This window comes from Trichoderma atroviride, chromosome 6, assembly GCF_020647795.1.
Source record: "Trichoderma atroviride chromosome 6, complete sequence".
Lineage (NCBI taxonomy): Eukaryota > Fungi > Ascomycota > Sordariomycetes > Hypocreales > Hypocreaceae > Trichoderma > Trichoderma atroviride.
In genome coordinates this window covers 74784-101305 of record NC_089405.1, presented here as the reverse complement: position 1 = coordinate 101305, position 26522 = coordinate 74784, and the positions used below count along the sequence as shown (strand labels likewise).

Sequence of the window (26522 nt, the reverse complement as noted above, 5' to 3'; positions counted from 1 at the left end):
GAGGGGCTTTTAGGCTTATTGGAGCTGTTGGAGTTCACATACGTTCAAGGAAATAAGAATCTAAACCTCTGAACGATTAATTTAGACTTATTAATGCACAATTGTGATTATAAAACGGCTATACAATTGGAGCCTGGCATTTTGAATTGTTAAAGTAGTAATTACAAAGCATTTGGAGCTTTATTGGGGAGACTTTGAGCAAAGAGGCATCTTTAGTTGTGTAATACGCCTTGTAAGCATGTTGTATTAACAATTGTGCGCGACAACAGTAAAATCCAATGCACCTGGTGATTCTGCTTCCCTCATACTTCTATGACTAATGGATGTTCGCCTCGAGACTCCCTCCAGCGGTTCGTTGATGCAACAAGATCGGAACAGCCCTTGAGCAAGAACCCCCACTTTCTAACAAATCCTCTGCTAACTTCCCAGCCGTTGACCGTCCATGGCTCACCCCAGACCATACAACCGCGTTGCTCTCCGTCAACAAAGCCTTCATACAGACTCTTCGCCAGGTCGCGTTGAAGGTCATGAGCATCAAACTGCTTATAGAGGCGAATCAAATTATCTCGCATGGCGGGACATGGGAATATGTCTATCCAGTAGTCATGAGGTGTGGCCATCTGCAAAGCAGTGGGCAGAAGCTCAGGGGGGACGCAGCTGGGCGGATCAATGTTAAGGCTTGGAAGGTTGAGGGTGCCCCCACATTCTAGAGGAAGATGCTCTAGAAGGGATAGAACTGCCATGTTGAACAGCGACGCGCGTTGAACATTGTACTGGACCATGGTGAGAAGACAATGGTCTGGGCTCAGTGGAAACATGAGAGGCAGCGTTGGCTGTCCAAAAGTCGCAGCAGTTGTATAAAACATGAGAGGTGGTATAACCGAGGATCTCTGTACTTTCCAGGCCTCTTTCGCTGCCTTGAACGATTCAATAACATTAAAGTCGACTAGATCACGCCTTGCACAACAAGAAATGGCGAGATCTCGGCTTCCAGCCATGGACTTGTGTGATGTTCCCGAAATCAGAATGCCGAAACCATTCCATGATGAACCGACACTGGACGTAAGCTTTGCAAAAGCGGCGGTCCTTTTTCTCTCACCTGGTGCTGAATCAGTTTACATACCAAGTAGCGCAGCATAGTCTTTTTAGACCGCCCATGACCTGAGTATCTTTGAAGGGATTTGATAGCTGCAATATTGAAGAACAGTGCTGTACTTACGTGCTAGGCGCTGACGCTGGCGATTCTGCCGCTTCCTTCTTTCGGCTGGATCTGTCACTCCGCTCCAGTCGTCCCGGTCCATATTCATTAATCGTCAACTTGATCAGATAAATCACATATAGGTAAACCGGTCATTTAAGTTTAAGCATTTGACGGTGCCAATGGGCCGTGCTTCAGGGAACTCTCGTGAATACGGTACCTAGTTGACAGCAACGTCCGTGCCTGCAATTATTGATAAGGGGCCGATTATGGGGATGAGAGCTTTAAGACAGCGTCCTAGAATCGCCATCTAAAGTGGAAGAAGGTGTAAAGAGTTGTCCACAGCCTATGGAGATGTGAAATAAGGGGACAATGAAGGGAATGGTCATTTGTCCGTCAGTGCCGAATTACCAAATTAAGCATCAAGAGCTCAGTGTGTAAAGTTGATCCACTACTCGGTACGGTTAATGGAATATGATTGGAGGAGGTAGCCAGCTTGTAATACCAGGCTAATGCAAGACCGTGACGCGCTAACACCCTTTTTGGTAACGCCAAGACAGTGTAAACTGAAACGCCTGGCGGAATTTCGAGCATGGAAGATCAGTGAAAGCGGACTTTCCATGTGGGTGTCTTCCTCGAGCAGTCTATATAAACGTGCGGCCAGACACGTTGTAAATTTTGCTCTCAACTTCTAAATGTCTATGACTATTACATTGCATCTCGGCGTACTGAATTTTTTTTATTTTTCAACATGCCTCCTCGTCTTGGCGGCTTTGCCGATTTTAATCCTGAAATAGACATCCCGTCTCTGAGCGGCAAGGTTGTTCTTATTACTGGAGGTGTGTTTACTCTATTATCTCGCTTTATCGACCCAGTGACCACTTCTAACACTTGTCACTGAAGGAACCGGCGGCTTGGGGAAGCAGTCCGTCCAGGCTCTTGCAAAACATGCGCCCCAGCACATCTATTTCACTGGTCGTAACCAGAAAGCGGCCGAGGCTGTCATAAACAATACCAAAGCTGAAAACCCGGGCGTGGAATTAACTTTTCTAGAGATGGACTTTACTTCCCTTGAGTCAGTAAAGGCTGGCATCAATAAGTTCGCACATGACCGGCTGGATATCCTCATGTGCAACGCAGGCGTTATGGCAGTACCGCCAGCAGTAAGCAAAGATGGATTTGAGATCCATTTCGCAATCAACCATTTGGCTCATGCCATGATTATACTTCGACTTCTACCAGTTCTTACTAGAACTGCGGAGATGCCAAACTCTGACGTTCGAGTCATATGTTTAACATCGGAAGCGTGGAGAGGACACCCATCGGGTGGCGTTTCATATGACAAAGTACGCACAGAAAAGGGCGGAATGCCTGTATGGCTGTTGAGATACGGGTAAATACATCTCTTTATCAACCTGCTCGAGTTCGAGTGATTGAGAGAATTGCGTTGACAGAGAATGCCTCACAGCCAATCCAAATTTGCCAATCTTGTATTTGCAGCGGAACTTGGGCGTCGCTTTCCAAAGCTGATGGCGGTCTCGGTTCACCCTGGCGTTGTGGGAACAGATTTGGTAAACACCTTGTCCTTTTTAGACACGGCTGTCGTACGTTTTGCAAATTGGATCCAAGGCGTTGCCATTCTTACGCCGGAGGAGGGCGCCCTTAATCAATTGTGGACAGCCGCGGGAGCAAACCGAAATGATCTTGTTAACGGAGCATATTACAAGCCAGTGGGAGTAATGAGTAATAGTGAAGTCAACAAGGACAAGGTTGCCACAAATGAGGAGATAGCTCACAAGCTCTGGACATGGACTAGTGAAGTAGTAGATAGTATTTAAAGCTGTAATTTCTAGCGGGAATATTTATGCCAGACACAGTCACAATAAGTTTGCCAATACATGTATAATATTAATATTGATATGCTATAATCTATGTTCTAGTAATGCTCTAATATTCTATCATTCTAATTCTACTGAGAAACACATGCTGTCTGTTCTTTACTTCTGAGCGCTTTCAACCTAGACTCTGCCGTCTTCCTGCACGATGCTGTCCAAGACTCCAAGTGCTTATTCGGCCTTCTTTGACGCTTTAGTCCGAAGCTTCATCATACCAAATACCAGTGCGTACCCCGAGATGGCAAAGATCACTGTAATTCCTGCATCTCTCCAGCCGTAATAGTAGTGGTTGATGTTGAGAGTTGTTAAAAAGTCGCTACCACTTTTATACTCGCAGACTCGGCAGCCCGATGTAGCATCTGGGTTCGTCAAATTGATCCGCCAACCGTCCCCGGCAATAAAATCGCGGAGATAGTCGGCGCATGTCCCATTGCTTGGGTCAAAGACGGCGAACTCTTCCTCCTTACAGTGAACCCCGGTGCCCCATATGGTGAAAGTGAGCATACCCGAAACAACATAATTGAAGGGGTTCAACCAGTATAGCCAATACTTCCAGAAGACATTCAGCTGTCTATACGGGACGAAGATGCCGCAAAAGAGGGTGAGGATGCTGATAATGAGAGGATTCACTAAAGCCGCGAATGTGGGATTGGGTGCATAAGCCGCGACGAATTGGCCGATACCCGTGTAGATGAACTCGTATATGAGCATGATGAAAAATGTCGCACCAGAGCGGTTTGAATTATCATTCAATCGCGCGCAGTAATACCAACAGGCGAAATAGAGGACCGCGCACACGCAGAGGTAGGGGAACTCAGACACAATCAGGCCAATAACAAAGGAGACCCAGGAGTACATCTTTGACTTTTTCTCTCGCGCGTCATAGATATCCCGTCTTTGGATGAAAAGCGGTTGAAGTTGGTTAATAACGCCAGGTGCAACAAAGACAAAGTTGAAAACTGTGAACATTTTGAGTTCCAGGTCGGATACGCTACCACCAACTCGCCAGAATGAAAATCCATTGAGCAATGCGGAAATAACATGTAATGAAAATTTGTTGTTGATATAATTGGTGTTTCGGAATAGAGCAACGTTCATGCGCTGTGTCACAATTTTGATTTGCTCCCACATTGGCATTGAGAATTCATAACCATCATCAACAGTCCCGGCAGGCCTAGCAGCAGCTTCGGAGATCATGTTATCGAGTTCAGTAATCATTTGATCGTGTTCTGGAGACTCGAGCCAAATTTGGTGCCAGTCCTTGTCCTTGACGCTTTCGATGCCACCAGTGACGACATCAATCATGAACTCGGCGGGATTGGCCTCGACGGGGCAAGCGGCACCGTATTGCCCGAAATATTCCTTGATAGTCTTTCCGTTGTCGCCAATGTCGCCGAAGTAAACCGTTTTACCTCCACGTGCGAGCAGTAAGAGAGTGTCAAACTGTGCAAACAATTGAGCTGAAGGCTGATGGATTGTGACCAACACAGCCTGGCCAACATCAGCCAATTTACGTAGAAAGCGGACAGTGTTATACGCAGATTGGCCGTCCAAACCAGAAGTAGGTTCATCAAGAAAGATCAAGATACTTGGCTTGGACACGAGCTCGACGCCGATAGTAACACGCTTCCTCTGCTCAACGCTAAGACCATTTCCAACAGTGCCGATAAGCGTATCTGCTAAATCATGGAGCTCCAAAAGGTCAATAATAGTTTCGACATACTTGAGCTTTTCGGCTTTTGAAGTTGTTCGAGGCTGGCGCAGTAGCGCGGAAAATTCGAGAGCTTCACGGACCGTGGCAAAGGGCTCATGGACATCCAGTTGCTCGCAATACCCAGCCATTCTTTGAAAGGAAACCGGTAAAGGGCGACCATCCACAAGAATACTACCGTTGATAGTGCCGTCGGTTTTCCGTTGGGCGAGGACATCGAGCAGGGTAGTCTTACCCGCGCCAGAGGAGCCCATCAGTGCTCCGAGCATACCTGGTTTGACCCATCCATGGATATTGTCCAAGAGCACACGATCACCCGATGGTGTTTTGACCGTATACTTGAGATTCTTCCAAGTGAAGATGGAAGTGTTGCGAGACAAGTTGCCATCCACTTCTCCCGCACCATTGCCAACAGTGGTTTCTTTTGATTGCTCTGCTCCTTGACTCTGTGATTCCTCGTCCACGGAGGCGCGGAACTTGTTGAGCTTTTCGCGTGGGATTAGTAGCGAAGCACCGCTGCCGCTGCCGGCATTCCAAAGGCATGTGCAGACAATGGTGATGGCGGCAAATAAGGCCCACCAAACCCAAACAATACCGTAATTCCGCCAGAGCTGAGAGTGGTTGTAATGCAGTGAGGATAGATACTGGTCACCAGTGACATAATCCGCACCCGGCAAAGCGCCACCGACTCCAGTGCAGGCCCTGTTGGCAGAATCAACATTCTCATACCCAGGTCCACTAGGGACGAGGTTGGTGCCCACGCAGGGGATATGCTGGTCATGGAATTCATTCGATAAGGCTGCTTGGAACGCATACGCAAATGGGTTGGTATAGTACAGCTCCAGAAACCAGTTCTTGATCTGCGGCTTCGGGATCATGTATCCAGCGTACATGACAATTCCCTTAATGGCCGTTCCGGAGATCTTCGAAGCGGCTTCGAAAGTACTGAATGCGGCGCCGATACTTCTAAATAAGGTCGTAACGCACTTTTTTTGGTCAGCTTTAGAGATATTATAAATACATGCAATAGCTTTCACTCACCAGAGTAGTTGCCCAGAGAATGGCCCAGAACGTAAAGAATGCGGATGCGGTGGCTTTGAGCCCGGTCATCCAGTATATCACAACAGTGAAAATAGTGCACTGCAACAATAATACAGGAATGTCTGCTGTAATTTGCGCCAGACAAAATGCAGATGGATGGTAGAAGCCAAAGGACTTGTGTTTAACCAGGACGGGCCGTCCCTTGAACGACTCTGTAACTTCGGACATAGCGACGATGCAGTTATACAAGAGTGAGAAGAAGACGGCGCCGCCTTTGGTAAAAAGGCCAGCAGATGTGTCAGGTGAATTATAGAAGCAAGCGCCGGCGATGAGAGACATGGCGAGTGACAGGACCTGTTTGATCAAAAAGGTTGACTTTTCGCCCCACAGGATCTGATATTGGCGGCGGGTGCATGCTTTGAGTTGTGTCATGAAGCTAGTAGTCAGAACAGTATTTCTCGGCAAATGTTTGTTTCTTTCAAAGGCAATAGACTCTTTAAACGATTCGGTTCGGTCGCGCGCATCTTGAGAGTTCGGATAGTCGTATTCCGATGCCATAGAGTTGCGAAGTGGAGATCGCTCATACTCTGCCAAAATGGCATCAGCATTCCTAGGAAATGTGTTTTCAAAGCCAGGGCGGATCTTTCGTTCGGTAGGTACGGTCACACCGGTGAGAAAGTCACCTTTGGCATTAGTTAGTAATGTGTTGAGCATCAAATTAAAGAGAATGGGAAATTCAGTACCAATATTAGCACCGTCCGTATACACAAACCCCAAGTCTTCCATGAATGGCTTCGCATCCGCAGCTGGGCCGTAAAATACCTGCTTTCCTTCATCCAAGACCAAGACTTTATCGAAAAGGTTATAGATGCCGTTTCCAGCTTGATATAGGGTGACGATGGTCGAAAGGCCCTGGACGTCGGTCATGGCGCGAAGAGCCTTGGCCCATTCCAATGCTGTACTTGCATCAAGGCCACGGGTGCTGTTATCCCAGCAGAATACTGACCCTCTCGTAGCCAGGCATTCGATAATCGATACACGTTTTCGTTCACCGCCAGACACACCACGAACAAACTCGTTGCCAACTTTCGTTTCAAACGTATGGGCGATTCCCATAGATTCCAAAAGAAACTGTTTGGTCTCAGCTGAGTAGTCTTTCTCTGAGCTGGTGCCGTCCGGAAGATGAGCAGGAGCTTTCAGTTTGGTGGCAAAGTCCATCGTCTGGCCGACCGTCAGTCGAGGGTAGAAAAGCTCCTCTTCGGTGTTCATCACGATCTGGGCTCGATACTGAGCAGCCTCTTTCTCAGTCATGTTGCCGAACCGGACATTGCCTTTAATTGAATGGTATCCTAGCCGACGGTTGGAAAGTAGTTTGAGGAGGGTGGTACAGCCTGATCCCGGGCGACCCAGGACCAGTAGCATTTCTCCAGGCTTCACACAGCCGTGACTGTCCTTGAGAATACATTTCATAGGCGGCTTCTGACGCCAGTCTTTGTAAAGTTGCGGTATGTTGTATTGAGACAGTTGGTTTTCCTTGATAGCGGCCGAAGCAGCGGGGACCTCAACCGTGAGATTATCCCAGGTGACACCGAGCTCGCGCCTTTTGAAGCCTGCTGCGGTTTCACGTTCTTGTTGTCGAACCAGTTGAGGGGTCATGCCCCATTCTGAAGTTTTCTGGGGCTTTGGTGTGTTGTCCGCATTGTAGAAGGCGAGAGTTTCAGCACTGGAGGCTTCTCGCATGTTGCGATGAGGAGCGGTGCGAGTTTCGTGCTCCTTGGCTTCAGAGACATCTGTCTCAGAGTCGCTAAAAAGGCCGTTGTGATCCATGATGGCTAGTTCTTAGCTTAATGCAAGGAAATCAACAACACACACTCCATTCATGACATTTCAGAGTGACTAGACATATAGGTGAAATTGAGGGTGTTATATATAGCTTCCTTATGGGTAGGCACCGGAGTTTCCGATGTATCACATTCATTGTATCTTTATCTGGGCCCTTTATCCAGCTGAGTATCCACGATGAGGGGCGAATCAACAGTGGATAGAGGGATATTTTGTTGTTCTGTGTAATCGTAATGTAAGAGATACGCTTCTCGCTATCGCCGACTCTACGAGAAAGGGGCAGAGTTGGGGTCCATTTATTACCAAATGACGCAATACGAGTTATGTGGCTCTTCTGAGTATTGTATCCAAGTTCAAGGTCCAGATTGTTAGCTTGCCCAGTCAGTGCCTCCTTTTTCTTGACTCGGAAAGAGTTAAGGGTTTGTGACAAAGTGATGTAGACTTGCCAGGAACAAGGTAATATGTTCGGCAAATCATAACGGTCAAGGCCAGAAAATCTAGACTTTATCGAGAATAGCAAAGCCATCATGTTACGCATCTAGTAAAGCCATATACAATTTCTGTTGACCGACCTATGAGAATGAAGAGATGCGTGCCTGAAACCTACACTCTAATGCATCTACGGATAGCTTTCCCAAGATCTCAATAGCCCCACTTAGGTACTACTCAGGTTGGCGATTACGGATACCCAAGATCTGTGTGGCTGTGTGCAACGGCACGGCCGGCTGCAATTTTCAATCCGATTAGCGGGACGGGGTCCCGAAAACTACGTGTCAGGGTCGGAATCGGCAATTCTTTCGGGCCATGCGATGGCAAAAAAACATCGCCAGTCTTTTACCACAATTTGTACATGAAGTGCAGCAGTGTTTTTGTTTCCTCCTTCGGCATCGGCTACATTCTACCGAGGGAGGTCAACCCCTGTTTCCACTTATATATTCCCAAGTCCACGCTACGCCTTACAATCAAGAGGCTCCAGCCCCTTCAGCTTTGCTCATTCGCCTTATCAATATCCGCGGCCTCTGATATCTCCATGGACTTTATTTCTGAACTTAATGTATATATACGTCTTTTGTATGGGAATACTACGAGAAAACGCCTGAGCCATGCTCGTACTTGGAGGCGCCGTCCGTGAGTTAAAGGAGGGGGAAATGGAAATCACAGAAACGAAAGAAAACCATAGGTTATTGCCATGCTACGAAAAGTTCAAAAGAACAAAGTGAGCTTCTAGAAGACCGGCAAGCTAGTACGCGGGAAGACCGGCAACGGCTTAGGATCACGGCAAGTGAGTCAAGTCTAATCTTATATAAGCATTACAATAACTCCTGTTTCTTTGCCGCAATACATGTGTTATCTGTAAGTCAAAAGCTGATAAGCTCGTACAATAATTTCGTAACCACAACCCCTTTTTCTCGAATTCGCTCAAGGCTCAGATATGTTATGCGAGCTATTAATCACCATCTATCTTTTGTTGAGTTTCTGCTGCGCAATATTGGCTGGCAAAAGTCTATATGTAGCTTCCACAAGTTACAATCGACTTAAATTACACTGGATAAGCAGCTATCTTAAGTGTAGAGATATTCGGACGCGTTGGTGCATGTTTAGTGCATCCTAGCAGCTTTGATATCTGAGAAAGGTCAAGTCCACTACTTCGTAATAGGTCGTAGCGCGACCTGTTGTGTTCAGCCCAATTCCTAAGGGGCGCTGATAAATCACTGACTTTAGCGTCTCGGACTCCAAGAGAGTACAGCCTATTGGCAAGATCGGCTAGAGCATGCTTGAACGGCAGTCTTTGTCCCAAATCCCTCTTGCTCCTCAACATTCTCAAAACTATTAAGTGACGCTTATACAAGGTTATAAGCATCAAAATTCTTCTAGAATTTTTCCTTTTGACAACTTCAGTGTTTATTATACCATCAACCTGTAGCAATAACATTCCTTTTGTGACCATAAGTGATCCCACTACTCTCGACTATTATATTACCGAGCACCTATAATAGTGCCATCAACCTTGGCAGGATGTATTACCGGCCCGTAGCCAGGAATACCAAAAACGATGGATTCTCTCTTTATCGGAGACTATTGGTTTCTGTGTCCATCGCTTGTTTCTTCAAGCGTCAGTGTAATGTTAATCAAGAGCTATACAAACGCTGTACCTCCACAAATCACGTCGCTGGATTTTAAAACCCATTCTAGAACGGCACCATGTTGGAGCGTAATTTATTTGGATTGCTACCCTAGACGTGTACCTTAAAATGCCAAGACCTCAAAACTGTGCATCATATTTACAAATAGTATATAATAAGAAGTTGATACTTCAGTCTGTTAAAGCCTAGAGCAGTGCAGGAAGAATGTAGTTACGCTAACCATAGTCTCTTTCAATACTGATATAATGAATAGTTCATAAAGCTAAAACTCTGGTTCGGTTGAAATTTTCTAGCTGTGTGAACTTGAACTGTATATATGGAGATATCGCCGTCCATGTTAGACCCTATTTGGTGAAATCGGGGCATAGGGTCGGCATAATTATTTGAAAAGCCTTTCCATCTCCATGAACACGCCCGCGACTAAGATTAGTGCGCCAGCCGTGATAACTGGAATGAAGCTGGTCCGGATTGCGTCTGTGATAGCAAGCAAAGCATGGTCTCTCAGTTCACCTTCCAATTGACTTAGTAAGGCGCTCTGTGCTCCTGCCACCGCGTCATGAATTTCCGCAGCACTGTATCCCTGGCCGCTGAGCGCTTTGCTCAAATTGGAGAAAGCAGCGGTTTGGAAAACCTGTCCCGCAATGACCAAGGCGACTGTAGTTCCACCGATTTGGGCCAAGTTCTGGAGGCTGATGGCATTCCCAATATCTTCAGGCGATACCTTGAGAGTAGCAACGGTGTATCCGATTTGCCAAGTGAGACCAATTCCTAGAGCCATCACGACACTGATGACGTATATAACACCTGGTGATGTGGATGGATCGATGTAGACGTAAAACAGCGCACTACCTAGAGTGATCAAAACGCCAGAGACAAGATAGTGTGGCTTATAAAACTTGACTTTCGCGAGAAGACTGCCACTTGAAAAGCTGACAGCAACGGCAACGAGAACAAGGGGTAGAATTCGGACGGCAGCTTTCAACGGCGAATCGGATTCCACGAACTGGAAGTAGACGGGAATGTAATACACCGGGACATAGAGGCTCGAAATAGCACATGCCGTGCTTGTCCCCAGAAGAATATGAGATTTGTAGCGCAATAAGTGACCAGGGAACGATCGTGTCGCAGGCGTCGTTAGAAAGCAAGAATACTGTTGGAAAATATATGCTAACGTTAGGACGCCGCACACAACCAAGAGTGCAATCGTTCGTTTATCCTGCCACTCCCAGCTATTGCCAGCAGCAATGAAGACAACTGCGAAGATGGTCCAAGCACCGGCGCTCAGTAAGAAGCCGAGGAAGTCCAACCTAAGCAGGCGCTGTTTGATGGAGATCCCGTTAGTGGGATGTACAGATGGCAGCAGAAATATCCAAATCGGGGCAGCGATTGCACCAAGGACTAAATTGATGTAAAAACTCCATCTCCAAGTTGCTTTGCTAATACTGAAAGCGCCGCCGATAGCGGGACCAAGTACAGCGCCGAGGCCCCAGACAATCGAGATGCCGGAGATGTAAGCTCCACGTTGCTCAGGCGATACTAAATGAGATGAGAAGAAGTTGAGGGTTCCAAGGTATATGCCTGTTCCTCCCGCGCCAGCTATAACACGGCCAACAATGAGAGCATTCATGTTTGGTGCAGCGCCGCACAATGCAGAGCCCACTTCAAAAAGCATTACACCGGCGATATATAACCACTTTTGGTCGAATGAGTTGAATAAGGCACCGCCAGGAAGAATGACGGCAGTGGAACCGAGGGCGAATCCGGCGCCGAGCCAAGCAAGCTGATCGACAGTTCCAAAAGTTTGAGTTACTGCGCCTTGAATGTCGGCTGCGATGGTAGTGTCGAGGCCGTAGACAAAGTCCGAGACATAAACGCAAGCACAGACAAGAAACCATTTGAAGCCGGACAATTGGTTGTCCTTTGCGTTCACTGCAGCCTCAATATCTGCCATATTATCGTGATTACCCAAAGCAATTTTCTTCGCATCTGGGCTTATCTCTACTTCATTGTCATTTTTGGGTTCAGCCAAAGACTCAGACGCGGCACTGGAGGCGGTGTCGACAGTCATGGTGGTCTCGTTATGTGACCAGTGTACCAATTCGGTCGTCTTGGATATGAGTGTAAGATCAAAGATATTATTGTCGTAGAGAATGTTGACAAGGAAAGAATTAGATGCAATGACCAGAGCAAAAGCTGGTGTGGACGATGATGATGATAGGAATGCAAGGGCAGAAGCAGCCACGGCTTTTATACGGGAGCTGAGAACACTTCAAACCACCAAATCGAGAAATGAAGGTCGATATGACAAATCGTAAAAGAAATACCCATCAGAGAATGGAAAAAATGGTCTTATTTGGTAACAAAGTCGTCGATTACTTGTTCTAAAGTCTCAATGGTTACTTAACAGAGGCAAAGCCAAATCATATCTCCAAATTATGGGTACGGGTATTTTTTGATCTCGGCGTTTTGGGATATGGGCATGTCAACTGAGATACCATGGAATTCATTAAATGCGGCATCCACTTGCCCAATTAATTGCACCATTATTATCCCATGACTTACTATACGACAAGAACCCCAACTCATATCCCGCTCCCACAACGCCGTTTTCCAAGGCTGCTGATTGAAGACGGGAGAATCCATTTGCCACTTTTGGTAAAGCGCGTAATTCAAGCTTAAAGTGAAGCCGGCTAGCTTTACCAAGCCCGGTTTCCGACCAAGGTAGCTGAATAATGCTACACGAAGCGGTCTCAATTTCGAATGAGGGCATTGGGTGCCTTTGCTCACCATCTCTCCTGTACAATGCTATCGAGCCCAAAGCTTCACTATATTTGCTCACATCTAATCACTTCTCTCAACAAGTATTTGCCGACAAACGGCCCCTGAATTGGCCAATTGAACAGCCAAGATCCTTGCTAGTAGCCGCTTTGCAACTGGGAATAATAATCTCCGCGGATTAAATGGCCGGTGTCGCTACAGGCAACACAGAAGATCCTGTCCCAGCAAATGGCACGTTGTTGTTCGTCAACATTACGGGACCAACCGACGGTCGCCATAGAGAGGCTTCTGTTCAAACGAAGATCCGACAACATGTCATGCGCGATGTTACTAAAGTGCACCGCAAGCTACCTCGAAAGCGCCGCTCCAGGTTGGATACCGCCGACCTCCTGAGTAAGGGCGATTCGAGGGATAAGACAAACAATGCAGTCATATTTAGCGCTAGTTCGCACAAAGGTCACCCTGAGAAAAGAAAAGATGATGAGAAGGCGGCTGGCACCACTGGATCGCGCAATATTTCTCTAGGAAAAGCCCCTGCGGTAATAATTCCTGCTACTGAGAATAACGAGACCGCTTTAAATATCTCCAATGAGCATTTGTCAGAGTGCCAGAAGCACACGGCTCTTCAAAGTCTTGCTGTTGAACAGCATCCCCTCTCTGCGTTGTATCGAGGATTGGTGGGCACGAGTAAACTCCCGGCTTACAGTTTGGCATATGCTGTAATGCGGAATGTCAAACCTGATCGTAAGTAGATGATTCCTCTCCCGCACTGCCTCCTAATGCTATGTGGCTGAGAAGTCACCAGATGCACCTGGTAGAAGCTTCCTGTTTCCGTTCGCCTTCGGAGACGCGCCTTTCTCTGAAAAGGTCCTCACCGGTCGACGTATGCGAGAGATAGTCCGCTTGAGTCCAGAGCAAAGTATCACAGTGGCACTCAAAGGGTTCACTGATGTGTTGAGCCGTATTAGAAACAGATTAGCCGGCTCCAATCTAAAGGTAGCCTTATCCGATGACACTGTCTTGTCTGTTATTGACTCTATCTGTTACAATGTAAGTCTGAAATCTTCACAATAGGTAGAGCTGTGGGCTAAATCTTTAATCAGTTTGCATGGGAAGATTTGAGTCAAGTGACATGCCACTTTGATGGCTTGCACGTCATGGTGAAATGTAGAGGTGGATTATCCAGTTTCTCGAAACAGCCAGATATTCAACTAATGATTATTTGGTGCGTCCTAACATCCCCCTTCAAAGAATAACAAAGCTGATGATAAACAGGATTGATGTAACAGCGGCTCTGATATTTGAGCAAGATCCACGATTTACTCTACCAACCGATTTTGTCTCTGTCCACCGTCACTCTGAAATGTCTGAAACAATTTGGGATCTATTGAACCTGGTCAGGGAGCTTGAGTCATATGCTGCACATAGAGCACTCTTCGATGCATTGACAGAAGCCACTTGGATTGCAAAAAGTATAGAATCCGAATTATTTACAAGAGGCGATGCTGCGTGGGATGATGCCGTCTTCTTAGGCTATCTGATTAACCCAGCAGCACATCGTCTGCTTTCAACGCCTGAAAGAGACCTTGGAAAACAAAACTTACGAATCTCCACGGCTTGTCGACTCGGTATTACTCTTTTCATAATTATCCTCAAGCAACAATCCCAGGGATGTCCCGCACCGTCTACACCATATGTTTCGAAGGTTGTCGATTTGTTACGCCAGGGTATCACAGTCTCTTCACATACATCGTCGAGTCTTCATGTATTGCAACTGTGGCTCCTGTCGCTTTGTACAGTTGCATATCCTGATACAAGTCTCTTGCATGAGATCCGCTTAATGACAATAGATCTCATAAAGGAGCTGAAGTTGAATTCTTGGTCCGAGTTGTTGAAGGTGGTTCGAGTTATGCCATGGATTAGTAAGTTTGAATCTCGCAAGGGTTTTACTAGATACATGTAATACGGATAGTATTCACTGGAAAGAATAATCCGAATAAAAACTCACTACTACTGCTGATTAATTGTAACGTCGTATATGGGATTATGTACGGTTCTAGCAATGAAAGTCAGAATTAATGGCTTCCAAAGTCAAAATAAATAATTACTTTGCATCTTGTCATTGTCTAAAACTATCGAGAAGGGTCACATGCAGCGCTACAGATTGAGCTGCAAGTGGACCGTTTGAGAGCAGTCACTCATAACCCTAGCCATTCTGAGCAATATAGGAGAGCTTGAGTAATCTATATCACAATTTCGCAAAAGAAAAGAATCACCAAGGCATTATGTTCTTAACATTATATTTCAAAAATACTAATCAATATCTTTTGCTGACGACGCCCTCCTGGTACAGGCGCCCTCTCGCTACGGGCGCCTTCTGAGGAATCAAATATAAACTACAGGTTTTCTAATCCAAATGCTTCATTTTACCTAGCTCCTTAGGACATTTCTTCTATTCATCGCTAAATGAGTTATTCCTTCCCAGCATTCAACCACATATACGTTGCATTTGTGTTCGTAATTAACACGTCTAGCCAATATCTCGAGCGGCACAGAGGGGCGAAGTGGATACTTGTCCCCGGCGAGGCTGCATTAGGTGAACAGCTATTAGAACAGGCCTTAAATACAGAAATATTCCTCTCTACCCCTCCTTCACGTCACTCGTTCATCTTGGGTTACCCATACATCAAATAACAGACAGTCATAATAAGGATAACATTTCACTGCTGTTACTGTCGCGGGACATTCTTCACCGGGTGCATAGTATTCCTTTCATTAGCTGGTCAAGCCCATCTCTCAACCCGCTCAAGCAATACGACACGGCTACCAAAGTCAAGTAACACGATATCAATGGCTTCCGACAGAATAGCTGAAGCAGATTGCATTGCCAAGATCACTGCAATATTTGATCAAGCAATAGGTGCCGGTGTCACTGGTATCTCCGCAGCAATAGGCTCAACACGCGGGCTGTGGACTTTCACAGCCGGTATGGCGGATTTGCACAGCCAACAACCAATCGAGCTGTCCCATATCTTTGGGATTGGCAGTATTACCAAATTATTCACTGCTGTCGTTATTTTCCAGCTTATTGAAGAAGGTAAACTGCGATTATCAGATACAGTCGGCCAGCTATTAGATCCAGAAATATACAAGAATATCGACAACGCCGCGGAAGCAACCATCACACTCCTTCTAACCCACCATACCGGTATTGATAATTGGGAAGATGACCCTGAATGCATCAGGGCTAGTCGTGGCAGCGAACTAGATCCAGCTCACAAATGGAGCAAAAGCGAGCCTCTAGATTATCTCCGGCGTCCCAGGCTGACGGCTCCAGAACGTGGTAACTACTACTATTCCAATGCCAACTACGAGCTTCTGGGCTTCATAATTGAGAGTATCACTCAAAACACCGCAGAGGTAGAAATCCGTCGAAGAATTATAGAGCCGCTTGCCATGGAGCACACTTTCCTGGAGGTATTCGAATCCAAGAGCAAGGGCGACATACCACGAAGATACCACTTTGCTACGGAATCGTATCGCAAAACGGCAGCCATGAATCCTGCCTTGCCAGAGGTTGATGACGGCAGACTTATAGACTGCACCGCATCCAACCTATCAGTTGAATGGGTAGCCGGTGGCATCCTTTCATCGCCCTCTGATCTTGTCAAATTGGCGACTGCTCTCCGCGATGGCAGACTTCTCAGTAGAGAGTCCTTAGCAACAATGAAGATGTGGCGGCCAACTACAAATGCGGCCTCTGAAATAGGCCATTGTCTCTTCAAAATGAAAGATTCTGAGGAAAACACATGGCTGGGCCACTTTGGCGGCGTCTTGGGCTTTACAGGAGCTCTGTGGTGGAAAGACGATGGCGATTGCGTGTTATCGGTATTATCTAATGTTGGGACAATGCATGCTGGCAAGGTGCCGACCAGTGGAGCTCATGTACTCCTGGAGACTAAGTTGCGAGAGATTGCCATTCAGTTGGCATCTGTAGGAAAGACGTCGTCGTTATAGCTTGCCTTCATGCTCTCTGCTTTATCTAGTTGTCGCAAGTTTAACAGCGTTGCTATTATGCTTCTAAGATCTGATGATGGCTTGGCTAGTCCATGTTTAATCTGCGCATCCTACTCTGCAGCTTGGTTGTCGGGACTATGAAGATGCTGAAAGCTTGAAACAGTGCATGCATTCAGAGGAGTTAGGCTGGCGAGGTAGACTAATAGTTGGCGCGTTGGTGTTCTTTTTTGTAGCTGCTTTATCGCTAATGCTACACATATCTACTCGACAGGGCCGCTTATCTTCAAAGTAGGTATGTCAATCCTGTCAGAAGATGTCTTCCATCAGTTTTTGTTCAATTTAGTGAACCTCACCCAAAGGAACCTTTTCTACAGTATCCTCTTACGCAGCTCTATCGTGCCCTTCGCTTAGCGCCACTGAAGTTCGTTGCCGGAGCTATTCTAGATGCTTTATAGCTTTGCATAACGCGGACGCAACCGATATTCAAGGCTACTGCTAGCTCATTAGGCGATGGGTTAGGGTATGTAGCCTTACCTATCCCCGTGGCAATCTGCTGTTACATCACAAATCTTGAGCGCCACATATGCAAAGCGAAAGTCAAAGAGAACTCATGTCAGCAATTGCTTTAAAATGTGAGCTATACCATCTATTCAAATGTGCATCTACAACATCTAATAATCAGTGCTTAAAGAAACGTGCTTTACTTTTTCAGCAGTCTCGTTCAGCATCTTAAGCTTCGTCTCAAGCATCCCGTAGCAGTCCGACCCCAAGGGGAAACGGAGCTGATCTTCCAACCCAGCGGCCAGTCCCGTTCCAGTGACAACCTCATACATGCGCTGGATACCAAGCTCTGCATTCCCTGGCTGATTCCCATGCAAACCACCGAGCATCTCTTCCAAATTCACATATCCTTCCAAATGGCGGCCCACATTCTGACCATTGGAGATGGGCTTCAAAAAGTCGGTTCGGAAAATGCCAGGCTCAATAATGTGAACGCGGATGCCAAACGGTTTAAGTTCGTTAGCCATAGCCTCACTCAGTCCTTCAACAGCAAACTTGGAAGCACTGTAAATCGGACCACCATGGGCGCCGAGAATACCCACGCCACTAGAAAGCTGCACAATGACGCCAGATCCCTGCTTTCTCATGTGTGGGATCACTGCTCTCGTGAAATTGAGCAAACCAAAAAAGTTCACATCGAATTGGTACCGAGCTTGTTCGTCTGATACTTCTTCTACAGCGCCAATGTGACCATATCCAGCGTTATTAACCAGAACATCAATACGGCCATGTCTGGCAGCGGCCGCGTCGACAAGCTCAGTTATACTGGTAGCTGATGCGGTTATCTCTGTTTCGACCAAATGGGCCTTGGGGTTCTCCACAAGAGACTGTGGAAATTTCGAGAGGCTCCTGGCAGTTGCAACAACAGTATCGCCCTTGGACAATGCTAGGTTTGCGAGAAGAAGGCCGAATCCGGCGTTTGCTCCCGTAATAAACCAGACGAGAGGTGCCATGATGTTGGAATGATGTTTATTCTTTTGATGTGAGTCTTTTGGACGCCCGTTGGCACGTTGTAAGAGAGATGAAGGGTAGCGATGAGTTAGGGTAGTGTTTGTAAGATTGGAATATGTGCTTGTCGTTTATTTATTGGATGCAATCGAAGTGGCCTTTGTTTCCTCTCATCACTTACCATAATTGCCTTTATATACATCTCAACAGCGATATCCAGCATCTTCTTTTACTGCTTTTCCGACGATGCTGATGATTCCCGCTGCCGCTCGGAGTATCAGTCAGCAGATTAGCGCTAGACTCGAGCTTACCCAGCGCAATTAACAAAAACCCGATAACCATCAAATTTCCCGCTATATAGCGGCCGAGGGACACGTAGTTGTGAGAAACAAACTTGGGGCTTGTATCAGTAGCTTTGACATACGCGATCGTGACACCCACAATGGATCTGGAAAAGAGGAATTCGAGCAAACGCTGCCGAGGTCGCACGGTCACGGCGTGCGTCGAGTGCCGGAAGATGAAGAAGAAGTGTGACCGTCAGTGGCCATGCAATCACTGCACGACCCGAAAGGTGGCACACATGTGTCATTTCTCACAGGTGACTCGAAAGCATCAGCGGTAAGTGATCAAAAAGCCTCTGTAACTACCGGCATATTCATTCTATGCCACTAGATGGACTCAGGCTAAATGAGACGCAAACAAGGGCGCCAAAGGAGACACCCTCGATTGCTTCCTCCACCTCGGTCTCTGAGTCGCAAGACGACGCCTCGAACAGCACAAGCTCAGCATCTGCGGTACATATGCTAGGTTACATGTTCGCGAAGAATGATACACTTTTTGGAAGCATCATGGTGGGTCGTTTTGCTGAGGCTCTAGAAGTATCTATGTAGAATGCCCTTACTGATTCGATTCGACGCACAGGAGACCCAATACGTGGAGTCTACCGAGTCTCTTCCAGAGCCAGTTGTCCAAGCCTCTCGTGCCATCTCTCCACGGCCGTATACGGATATGCTTCTGAAAAACTTCTTCGACAATGTCAACTACCACTATGGAATCTTGCATCAGCCGTCTTTCATGGCGGTCTACGTCGACTGGTGGTCGCAACGCCGCGATGCCCAAAGCTTGCGCAACCCGTTAGCTTTGGGACTCACTTGCTTGATACTTCGCATTTGTGCCAACTCCACGCAATTCCTGTCGCCACATGCTTCGTCGCAGCTTGAATTAGACCTAGGAGACTCCATCCAAAGTTTGAGCAAGACGTACCACGATGCTGCTCAGATCATTAGTTCTTTTTTGTCTCCAGGAACCGGTGGCCTTCTCAATGCGCAGCAGCTTTTCCTTGCTGCCACATGGCATAAGGGACAGGCTGACTTTGTCAGGTCATGGCATGAGCTTGGTGCAGCTGTCAGGCAATCCCAAGAAATCGGTATAGTTCTCCCGCTCGACTATGTAGACACCAGTTCACTGATTTTGAATACGTCAAGGAATTCATACGGACGTTTTGTCTCATGAAATGAACGAATTTGATTTGGAAATCCGGCGAAGGCTATGGTGTGCCCTTTACACCTGGGATAGGTTAGTTGCTGGCTGACACTGGCCACTTGATTCCCGGGCCTCTACTCTATGTGTCATAGCTAACAATCGTCTTCACAAGATATATGACTGCAAGCTTTAATCGTCCTCCAATAATACAATCAGAAGTCTCTGTTCCGCTCCCCAATCCTGGCCTAGACCAGACTGGAGCCGATCCAGATGTTCCGTCATACATTGTTGCCAAGATATTGGAGTGTCAACTTGCGAAACAGCTTGGAGAAGGTGACCGTGTCGACAGGTCGAATCTTCAATCCAAAATCGCCGTTGTGGAAACATGGATGCTGTCTCTGCCACCGGTTTTCAATATTATTGACCCAGACAAGCGCTGGGACGGAAACTATCCACATATTCCATTCCAGCGTCTACAACTTCACTGTGTAGGCTATATGAGTCAAGTCATGTTTGTAAGGTCCATTCTGACTTCATGCCAACTGTTCTCGGCGAAAGATTATGTCGAAACTGGGCTTGATCCTGAAACTACAATGTTGATACACCAGATCGTCAACCTTAGTCTTAAAGCCATGTCTGTGAGCAAAGACACTTTTGACCTTTGTTTTCCGCAGCAAGCAAAATACTACATGGTAGCGTTCTGTCCTTTCGACAATGCAGCACTATTATGCTCTTTGCTGATACACGATGTTAACGGCACAATGATCCCTCGACGATCGGAAGTCATATACGCTATTGGGCAAGCGTTACATATTTCGCATCGGCTGCGCGGTTTCACAAAGTTGGGTGATATCACATGGAGCATTTTATCAGCACTCAAAAATAGGATCAACTTATTTCCATTGGAGAAGACGATACTGGAAGAGCTGGAGAGCGTTGGCAAAGCCGATATCACCGCACAATCTCTGAATAACGGCCTTGAACCAAGCGACGACTTCTTTCATTCAATCAACGGGTTAAGTAGGCGATTACATACTGAGTCGGACGAGGGACTCCAATTCGTAGAAAACACTCTAGCGGCGGATGATCCGGAGATTTTAGACATAAACCTCGGCATTTTGGACGGAGTTTGGAACTGGGACAGAGTGGGTTTTTAATGCCAGGCGTAGATCACGACCATCACTGTTTGCTATAAAACTTAAAATGCGTGTCTGTGGAAATATGATCACATAGAACGCGAATTCCTTGCCAAATTAAGTCTTCAGATCGTTGAAAAGTTCTAAATCAGCCACTATACACCAGATTTGCAACGCAGAATACCAAGACTGCTAGACCACGGATTTTACTTTCTTGTAGGATTCAGGTAGAGAAACTACTATATAGAGATACCATGTAAAAATTCGCTAAGCACAGAAAATTATGTCAAGCGCAACCAAGAATTTACATAGTTTCTCAATCAAAAGTTCATATTTAGCAAGATACAATGATATAGCATAGTTGGATGGATGAGTCGTGGGGTTGAATAATGCACAGTTCACTGAGAATGATTTGTTGGTGTTGAGTAGCTGCGAGAGTTGCGCCTATTAAATTCGTGTACAATGTTGTTTGGGATCCAACTGCTCTCAATCATGTCAATGAATGGAATAGCTAGTTGTGCCCATTTGTTGGAGCCAATGATATGAAGTGAAGATAATATGTTAACATGTTCGGGTATACAAATTTAATCTTAAACTCTCTACATTATAAACCTTTGGGCTTACTTGCAATAGAGGTGAATTTTATTTTTTAATCAAAAATTAAACAAAAAAGCTTTGAGCTATGTACTTACCTAGTTGAGAGAGACAGTCCCGGAACATCCGATGCTATAAGGTGCTGCACCTGGTATAATAGTAAACGTAGCACTATTACGGGCATGATACCTTACCCTAACAGGCTGTCATAAACCAGGAGAATGATTTATGCATAAGCTCTGATATGTGGAAAGCGTTAATAAGGCACATATTTCTCGTGTTAAAGTCTATTCTAATAGTTTGATATGCAAGAGCTAATTTTGCTGGGAGGGACAATACCTCAGTGTCTAACAATAAGATTTGTAGAGCCAGTGCTAGGATACCAGAACAAGAGTGAACATATGCATTTAATTAAAATGTTTCGTGTCATGGAACTGATTTGTGTACAACTGACTAGATAGTTTAGGTGATGAAAACTACTAGAATCATATATTATATTAGGGGCTGCTTTCTTTGCCTTTGCCCTTTCCTTTGCCGTCGTCCTTTCCTTTGCCATCATCTTTACCTTTTCCATCATCCTTGCCCTTGCCCTTTCCTTTGCCGTCGTCCTTGCCCTTTCCATCGTCTTTTCCTTTGCCCTTTCCATCGTCTTTTCCTTTGCCCTTTCCTTTCCCATCATCCTTTCCTTTTCCATCATCCTTGCCTTTTCCATCATCCTTGCCCTTTCCCTTTCCTTTCCCATCATCCTTTCCTTTCCCATCATCCTTGCCCTTTCCCTTTCCCTTTCCATCGTCCTTGCCTTTTCCGTCATCTTTGCCTTTCCCCTTTCCCTTTCCATCATCTTTACCTTTGCCGTCATCTTTTCCTTTTCCCTTTCCTTTCCCATCATCCTTTCCTTTCCCATCATCCTTTCCTTTCCCATCATCCTTGCCCTTGCCCTTTCCTTGTTCTGAATCCGGAATGATTATTTGATCATCTTGTCCAATATCGAGACTTGGATCAGCTTGAGTATTCACTGCAAAATCTCCTGTGCGCTTAAAGTTTCCAATAACAACCTCGCGTGCATTTTTTTCAGGATCGGTGCCACTCAGTGACGCTGCTAGGGCGCTGCTGGCAGCAGTGGCCGCTAGGAGAGCGATGGAGGCCTTCATTTTTGTTTCTGTAGGGAGAGTGTCATGCGATTTTGTGTGCTAGAGGCGGAGTGATTGTGTCGATTCAAATTTGATCAAAGAGGTCCTTGGATGTTGGACTAGCTGTTTAGTTTATATCGATGAAGCAGCGACTGTCAAAGAGGAATTGGGCATGTGCTCAAGACCGCAGTTAAGTGGATCAAATACATCAACGTGGTCTTGTCCAGGTAGGTCGCGATGACGAGGCATTTCCACCTGCCCTCGCGAAGCACAGATCATCTAGGTAGTGACTCAGATCCTCTTAGCGTGTAACGAAAAAGCCTTGCAGTGCATACTTCAAGGCGAGTGGATGAGATCGGCTATTTCCTGAAGGAGGCATAGCATGGAAATACATGCAGGCTGTGCATTTATACTGTACAACGGTCACCAGAACGTCTCTTAGAGCAATCCAGCAGCAAGAAGCTCGTATAAAGTTCGTTCATTTAGTAATCTCACCGCATATGGTAGGCACATGGTTACTCTCGTGCTTACTACGGGGTAGCAACGAGTGTAACCGCTAGAATCCGGCGACGGGAGACAGCATTGGTATTTGTAATGCCACATTCATGGCACATAATCAAATCCTCCCCTGCTATGTTTACAATTAGAAAACGCTCGCGTCGAAGTCCGAGAACGGTAATTCTTGTTTTTTTCGACTTTGTTCGACTCTTTTCCACCGTTGGCCCATTAAGAGATGCTAGGTTACGTACCCGAGATATTGCCTGTAACACCACGGCGACGACACGTGTATATAACTGAATGAAGTTTTGTCGATGATGCGTTTCCGTGGTAAAAATTGCTCAATGTCAAGCCAGTGGTTAGACAAAGGCCTGTGATTTAGAGTCATACTGATCTTGGCATTTGCAGGGTTGCTTAGTCTACCTAATCTAGGTATAACTAAGACAACCAGGTCAAAATAAGCATACAAGTGACAGCGTTCCCGAGATTGTCCATAAGAAATTAAGCTTTGCGGCGAAAGGATCCAATGCCGTCATAGGCCTACTTGGACTGTTTCTGAATCTGCGGCGAAAACAAACATCTGGCCACTTGGAGTGGGCCCGACCAGGCAACTCTGGACACATCAACAAAACCATGTATCATTTCAAGGCGTCAGTAATATGTTATTTATCGGAATCTATATTTAGTTTATTCTTATTAATAAAGTTATCGAACATGACACGTACGCGTAAGAGTAATTATTGTGGTTTGCATCTAACAGACCGGAATACGGGTTTCTCGAGAAAGCACACGCGGCGCATGGATCTGTACCCGGATGTCGCTGTATGACCAACATTTCACTGCCTATTGGCGATTAGCTAGCCTACCTAGTAAACAAACACGTCGCCAAGAGCCCTATTTGTTGGATCACTGGTGGTATGTTGAGTATCCAAGTCGCTGCTCTAAAAGCCGGTAGGCCGGCTAAGTTCCTTCTCTCTCTTTTTTTATGATGAATATCTACAGACCAACAGTGAAGTTCATTATGCTTCCAGAATTACTGCCTTTCACAACCGTGGCTCTAGCCCTCCGGCAGCACTTCACTTCCGGAGACGTTTGCTCTCCGTCTCTACTTCAGCTCTCACCTTCTGAGCAAAATCGGTTAGAAGTGTGCAGGTCCCCTGGTCAAGATAACTTCAGTCCTGTATTCGCGACAAATTCATCATCTCCATGGACATCACAGAGCGATTGTCGCAATAACACCGAAACCTTTTGTGCCTTTTCGTCCAGCAGCTTTGCAGGCGGCAGAGGTATATCGATCTTAACAACGCCCGGTCGCATTGAGAGTCTGCAGCAATTAGCAGCCTTTGCCGATGCTGACGCATTATCGGGCGTCAATGAGCAACTTTCGCCAGCGTTTGAAGAAAAAGAGCTCCCCGGAAGAGGGCGTGGTCTCATTGCAAATAAGACGCTGCATCGCGGCGATAGGATATTTGCCCATACTCCCATCTTGATGCTGGATGGAGAGAGTTTTGGAGACTTGGAAAAGGAACAGTGGCTGGAGCTGGAACATGCCGCTGTCAATAACCTTCCACTAAAAACGAGAACGATGTTTTCCGCACTATATGGCCGTCCAGTGACAGATCCAGTGAGCGATCGGATTGACACTAATGCGTTTGTACTTGAACTGAACGAAGTCACATATTACGCTGTGTTTCCCGAAACAGCTGTAAGTGCCCTTTATGTGACTCTAGAAGCAAACGGAAACAATACATGTGCTGACAACTAGCAGCGTCTCAACCACGACTGTCGCCCTAATGCAGCCTATTTTTTTGACAAACAAACTCTCACACACTATGTGCACGCTATTACAGATATTACTCCTGGTACCGAGATAACCATAACATATGTTGATCCTCATATGCCACGCCAAAAGCGTCTCAAAAAATTATCTTCTCTCTGGGGATTCGACTGCTCTTGCAGCTTATGTAGCCTTCACCCTGAGTTAGCGCACGCATCTGACGAACGCCTTGACCAGATTACAACAATAAACGACCGTCTGGAAGACTGGGAATCGGCACCACTACAAATGGCACAGACACTTATCAGCCTTTACGAGCAAGAGCGCTTACACGCTCCAGCAGGCTCAGCGTATTGGTATGCAGCGCTGATGAGCTGCACGCATGGATTGTATTGGGAGACAATTCGTTATGCACAACTGGCAATAGAGTTGGGGCTCCTAGACTACGGCTTTGAAGATGAGAGCTTTCACCGCATGAGGCAGCTAGCAAAAGAGCCAGCTGAAGATGAGTGCTGGCTGGCAAGGTTGAAGTAAATACATTAAATCATACATTAACTATCACGATTTACCATTTTCCTGTAACCTTTGACTGCTAGGCCCCTGGCAATATACGTTACTAACCTGGGTATACAGTGTTTAAACATTAGGTTAGTTTACTTGTATCTTTTATATCAACTACTGTATACCATGTTCCAGTATCGTACTCTGTATTTAGCCAATGTTTCGTATTGGACGCTGTAACAGCTGAAACTTGAAAATGAAGGGCTAACAAGATTGAATACAAAGTCAGGGGTGTTTCATTGGCTAACAATACAGTTATCTGTAAATGCACTGAGTGCTTTATTTCTTCCTGGCTAACATTAATTCCTAATTCACCATATTTCCATTTACTCGTCGTCATCGACATCGATCTCGGTCTTTGCCCATTTCCGAGCCGGAACTTTACGCTTGAATAGGATATCAATCTCACGGTAGGACCGATGCTTCATCTCAGGCAAGAAGAAGTATGCCAGGACGTAGCAGACCAAACCTGTAGCAGCCCAAACATAGCCACATCTACCAGCAAGATTTCCGCCCTGTAGCACATTTAGGTCAGTCATTGAACGAAGAAAAGTAACAAGGGAGTCCCACCTCGGGGTTGAGCATCCAGCTTGCCAAAAAGATGCATGGAAATTCTATGATGTAGTATGAAGCGCGGCCCACTCCAGTAGTCAGTGGCCTAAGACGGATGGCTGATGTTTCACCAATAATGACCCATGAGGCGGGGGCAGGTCCCAAAGTAAAGAGCACCGAGATGATAAGTCCCAAGGAGGCTTGAGCCAGAGAGCTCGCATTGCTCTTCCCGACCGATCCTGCGACACCGAGGGCGATGAGAAAGATGATGTTGATAGCTGATCCCCAGAGATAGATAGTGCGTCGACCAAAGTACGTGGTGAGAATCCAAGAAAGCATGACAAAGATCATCTGCAAGGCAGAGGTGATAAGACCCAGGGCAAAGGCAGTTTTGTTACTCATGCCCGCCTCTACGCGTGGGTTAGCATAAATCTATGATGTTTTTTTGATAGTGACGCCGACTTACGCTCAAAAAAGTAAACGGCCTGGTTGGCGATGAGGTTGCCCGTGAGGTTCTGGGACGCGTACACACCACACACAATCAGAGTACGATAGAGATCCGTGCCTTTGAACAGCTCAATGTAGCTGGGTGGCTTAGAGGTGGCCTCTAGCTCAACGACACGGCGCATCATGGCTACGGTCTCGCCAGTGTTGAGT

General features: G+C 46.3%; 12 protein-coding genes across 12 annotated transcripts; 5 read left to right on the top strand and 7 right to left on the bottom strand.

Annotated features, from left to right (window-relative positions):
• Nucleotides 1-218: 218 nt before the first annotated feature.
• TrAtP1_010628 (uncharacterized protein) lies at nucleotides 219-1590 on the bottom strand. Its single transcript, XM_066114792.1, has 2 exons — nucleotides 1220-1590; nucleotides 219-1099 (listed from the first exon to the last, which is right to left on the bottom strand). Exons 1-2 carry the CDS (start codon nucleotides 1305-1307, stop codon nucleotides 303-305), a joined length of 885 nt encoding a protein of 294 aa, XP_065970889.1. The 5' UTR covers nucleotides 1308-1590; the 3' UTR covers nucleotides 219-302.
• A 267-nt stretch (nucleotides 1591-1857) lies between these two features.
• On the top strand, nucleotides 1858-3036 carry TrAtP1_010627 (uncharacterized protein; the record flags this gene model as incomplete). The annotated part of the gene is made up of 3 exons (XM_014092098.2): nucleotides 1858-2037; nucleotides 2102-2591; nucleotides 2667-3036. The coding sequence occupies exons 1-3, from the start codon at nucleotides 1950-1952 to the stop codon at nucleotides 3034-3036; spliced, it is 948 nt and encodes a 315-aa protein (XP_013947573.1). The 5' UTR covers nucleotides 1858-1949.
• A 228-nt stretch (nucleotides 3037-3264) lies between these two features.
• TrAtP1_010626 (uncharacterized protein) lies at nucleotides 3265-7672 on the bottom strand (the record flags this gene model as incomplete). Its single annotated transcript, XM_014092097.2, has 3 exons — nucleotides 3265-5790; nucleotides 5846-6528; nucleotides 6589-7672. 3 exons carry the CDS (start codon nucleotides 7670-7672, stop codon nucleotides 3265-3267), a joined length of 4293 nt encoding a protein of 1430 aa, XP_013947572.1.
• A 158-nt stretch (nucleotides 7673-7830) lies between these two features.
• TrAtP1_010625 (uncharacterized protein) lies at nucleotides 7831-8213 on the bottom strand (the record flags this gene model as incomplete). The annotated part of the gene is made up of 2 exons (XM_066114791.1): nucleotides 7831-7907; nucleotides 7991-8213. 2 exons carry the CDS (start codon nucleotides 8211-8213, stop codon nucleotides 7831-7833), a joined length of 300 nt encoding a protein of 99 aa, XP_065970888.1.
• Nucleotides 8214-10210: 1997 nt separating this feature from the next.
• Nucleotides 10211-11899, bottom strand: TrAtP1_010624 (uncharacterized protein; the record flags this gene model as incomplete). Its single annotated transcript, XM_014092096.2, has 1 exon — nucleotides 10211-11899. The coding sequence occupies one exon, from the start codon at nucleotides 11897-11899 to the stop codon at nucleotides 10211-10213; it is 1689 nt and encodes a 562-aa protein (XP_013947571.2).
• Nucleotides 11900-12791: 892 nt separating this feature from the next.
• Nucleotides 12792-14150, top strand: TrAtP1_010623 (uncharacterized protein; the record flags this gene model as incomplete). The annotated part of the gene is made up of 5 exons (XM_066114790.1): nucleotides 12792-13353; nucleotides 13415-13659; nucleotides 13713-13834; nucleotides 13885-13891; nucleotides 14142-14150. 5 exons carry the CDS (start codon nucleotides 12792-12794, stop codon nucleotides 14148-14150), a joined length of 945 nt encoding a protein of 314 aa, XP_065970887.1.
• A 1309-nt stretch (nucleotides 14151-15459) lies between these two features.
• Nucleotides 15460-16626, top strand: TrAtP1_010622 (uncharacterized protein; the record flags this gene model as incomplete). The annotated part of the gene is made up of 1 exon (XM_066114789.1): nucleotides 15460-16626. One exon carries the CDS (start codon nucleotides 15460-15462, stop codon nucleotides 16624-16626), a length of 1167 nt encoding a protein of 388 aa, XP_065970886.1.
• A 614-nt stretch (nucleotides 16627-17240) lies between these two features.
• Nucleotides 17241-18508, bottom strand: TrAtP1_010621 (uncharacterized protein). The gene has a single exon (XM_014092094.2). The coding sequence runs from the start codon at nucleotides 18138-18140 to the stop codon at nucleotides 17298-17300; it is 843 nt and encodes a 280-aa protein (XP_013947569.1). The 5' UTR covers nucleotides 18141-18508; the 3' UTR covers nucleotides 17241-17297.
• On the top strand, nucleotides 18486-20907 carry TrAtP1_010620 (uncharacterized protein). Its single transcript, XM_066114788.1, has 5 exons — nucleotides 18486-18753; nucleotides 18839-18986; nucleotides 19057-19561; nucleotides 19620-19710; nucleotides 19790-20907. Exons 1-5 carry the CDS (start codon nucleotides 18578-18580, stop codon nucleotides 20772-20774), a joined length of 1905 nt encoding a protein of 634 aa, XP_065970885.1. The 5' UTR covers nucleotides 18486-18577; the 3' UTR covers nucleotides 20775-20907.
• Nucleotides 20908-21844: 937 nt separating this feature from the next.
• On the bottom strand, nucleotides 21845-23543 carry TrAtP1_010619 (uncharacterized protein; the record flags this gene model as incomplete). The annotated part of the gene is made up of 1 exon (XM_014092092.2): nucleotides 21845-23543. The coding sequence occupies exon 1, from the start codon at nucleotides 22496-22498 to the stop codon at nucleotides 21845-21847; it is 654 nt and encodes a 217-aa protein (XP_013947567.2). The 5' UTR covers nucleotides 22499-23543.
• A 351-nt stretch (nucleotides 23544-23894) lies between these two features.
• TrAtP1_010618 (uncharacterized protein) lies at nucleotides 23895-25362 on the top strand. Its single transcript, XM_014092091.2, has 2 exons — nucleotides 23895-24680; nucleotides 24744-25362. The coding sequence occupies exons 1-2, from the start codon at nucleotides 23961-23963 to the stop codon at nucleotides 25284-25286; spliced, it is 1263 nt and encodes a 420-aa protein (XP_013947566.2). The 5' UTR covers nucleotides 23895-23960; the 3' UTR covers nucleotides 25287-25362.
• Nucleotides 25363-25639: 277 nt separating this feature from the next.
• On the bottom strand, nucleotides 25640-26497 carry TrAtP1_010617 (uncharacterized protein; the record flags this gene model as incomplete). Its single annotated transcript, XM_014092090.2, has 3 exons — nucleotides 25640-25828; nucleotides 25884-26275; nucleotides 26332-26497. 3 exons carry the CDS (start codon nucleotides 26495-26497, stop codon nucleotides 25640-25642), a joined length of 747 nt encoding a protein of 248 aa, XP_013947565.2.
• Nucleotides 26498-26522: the final 25 nt, after the last annotated feature.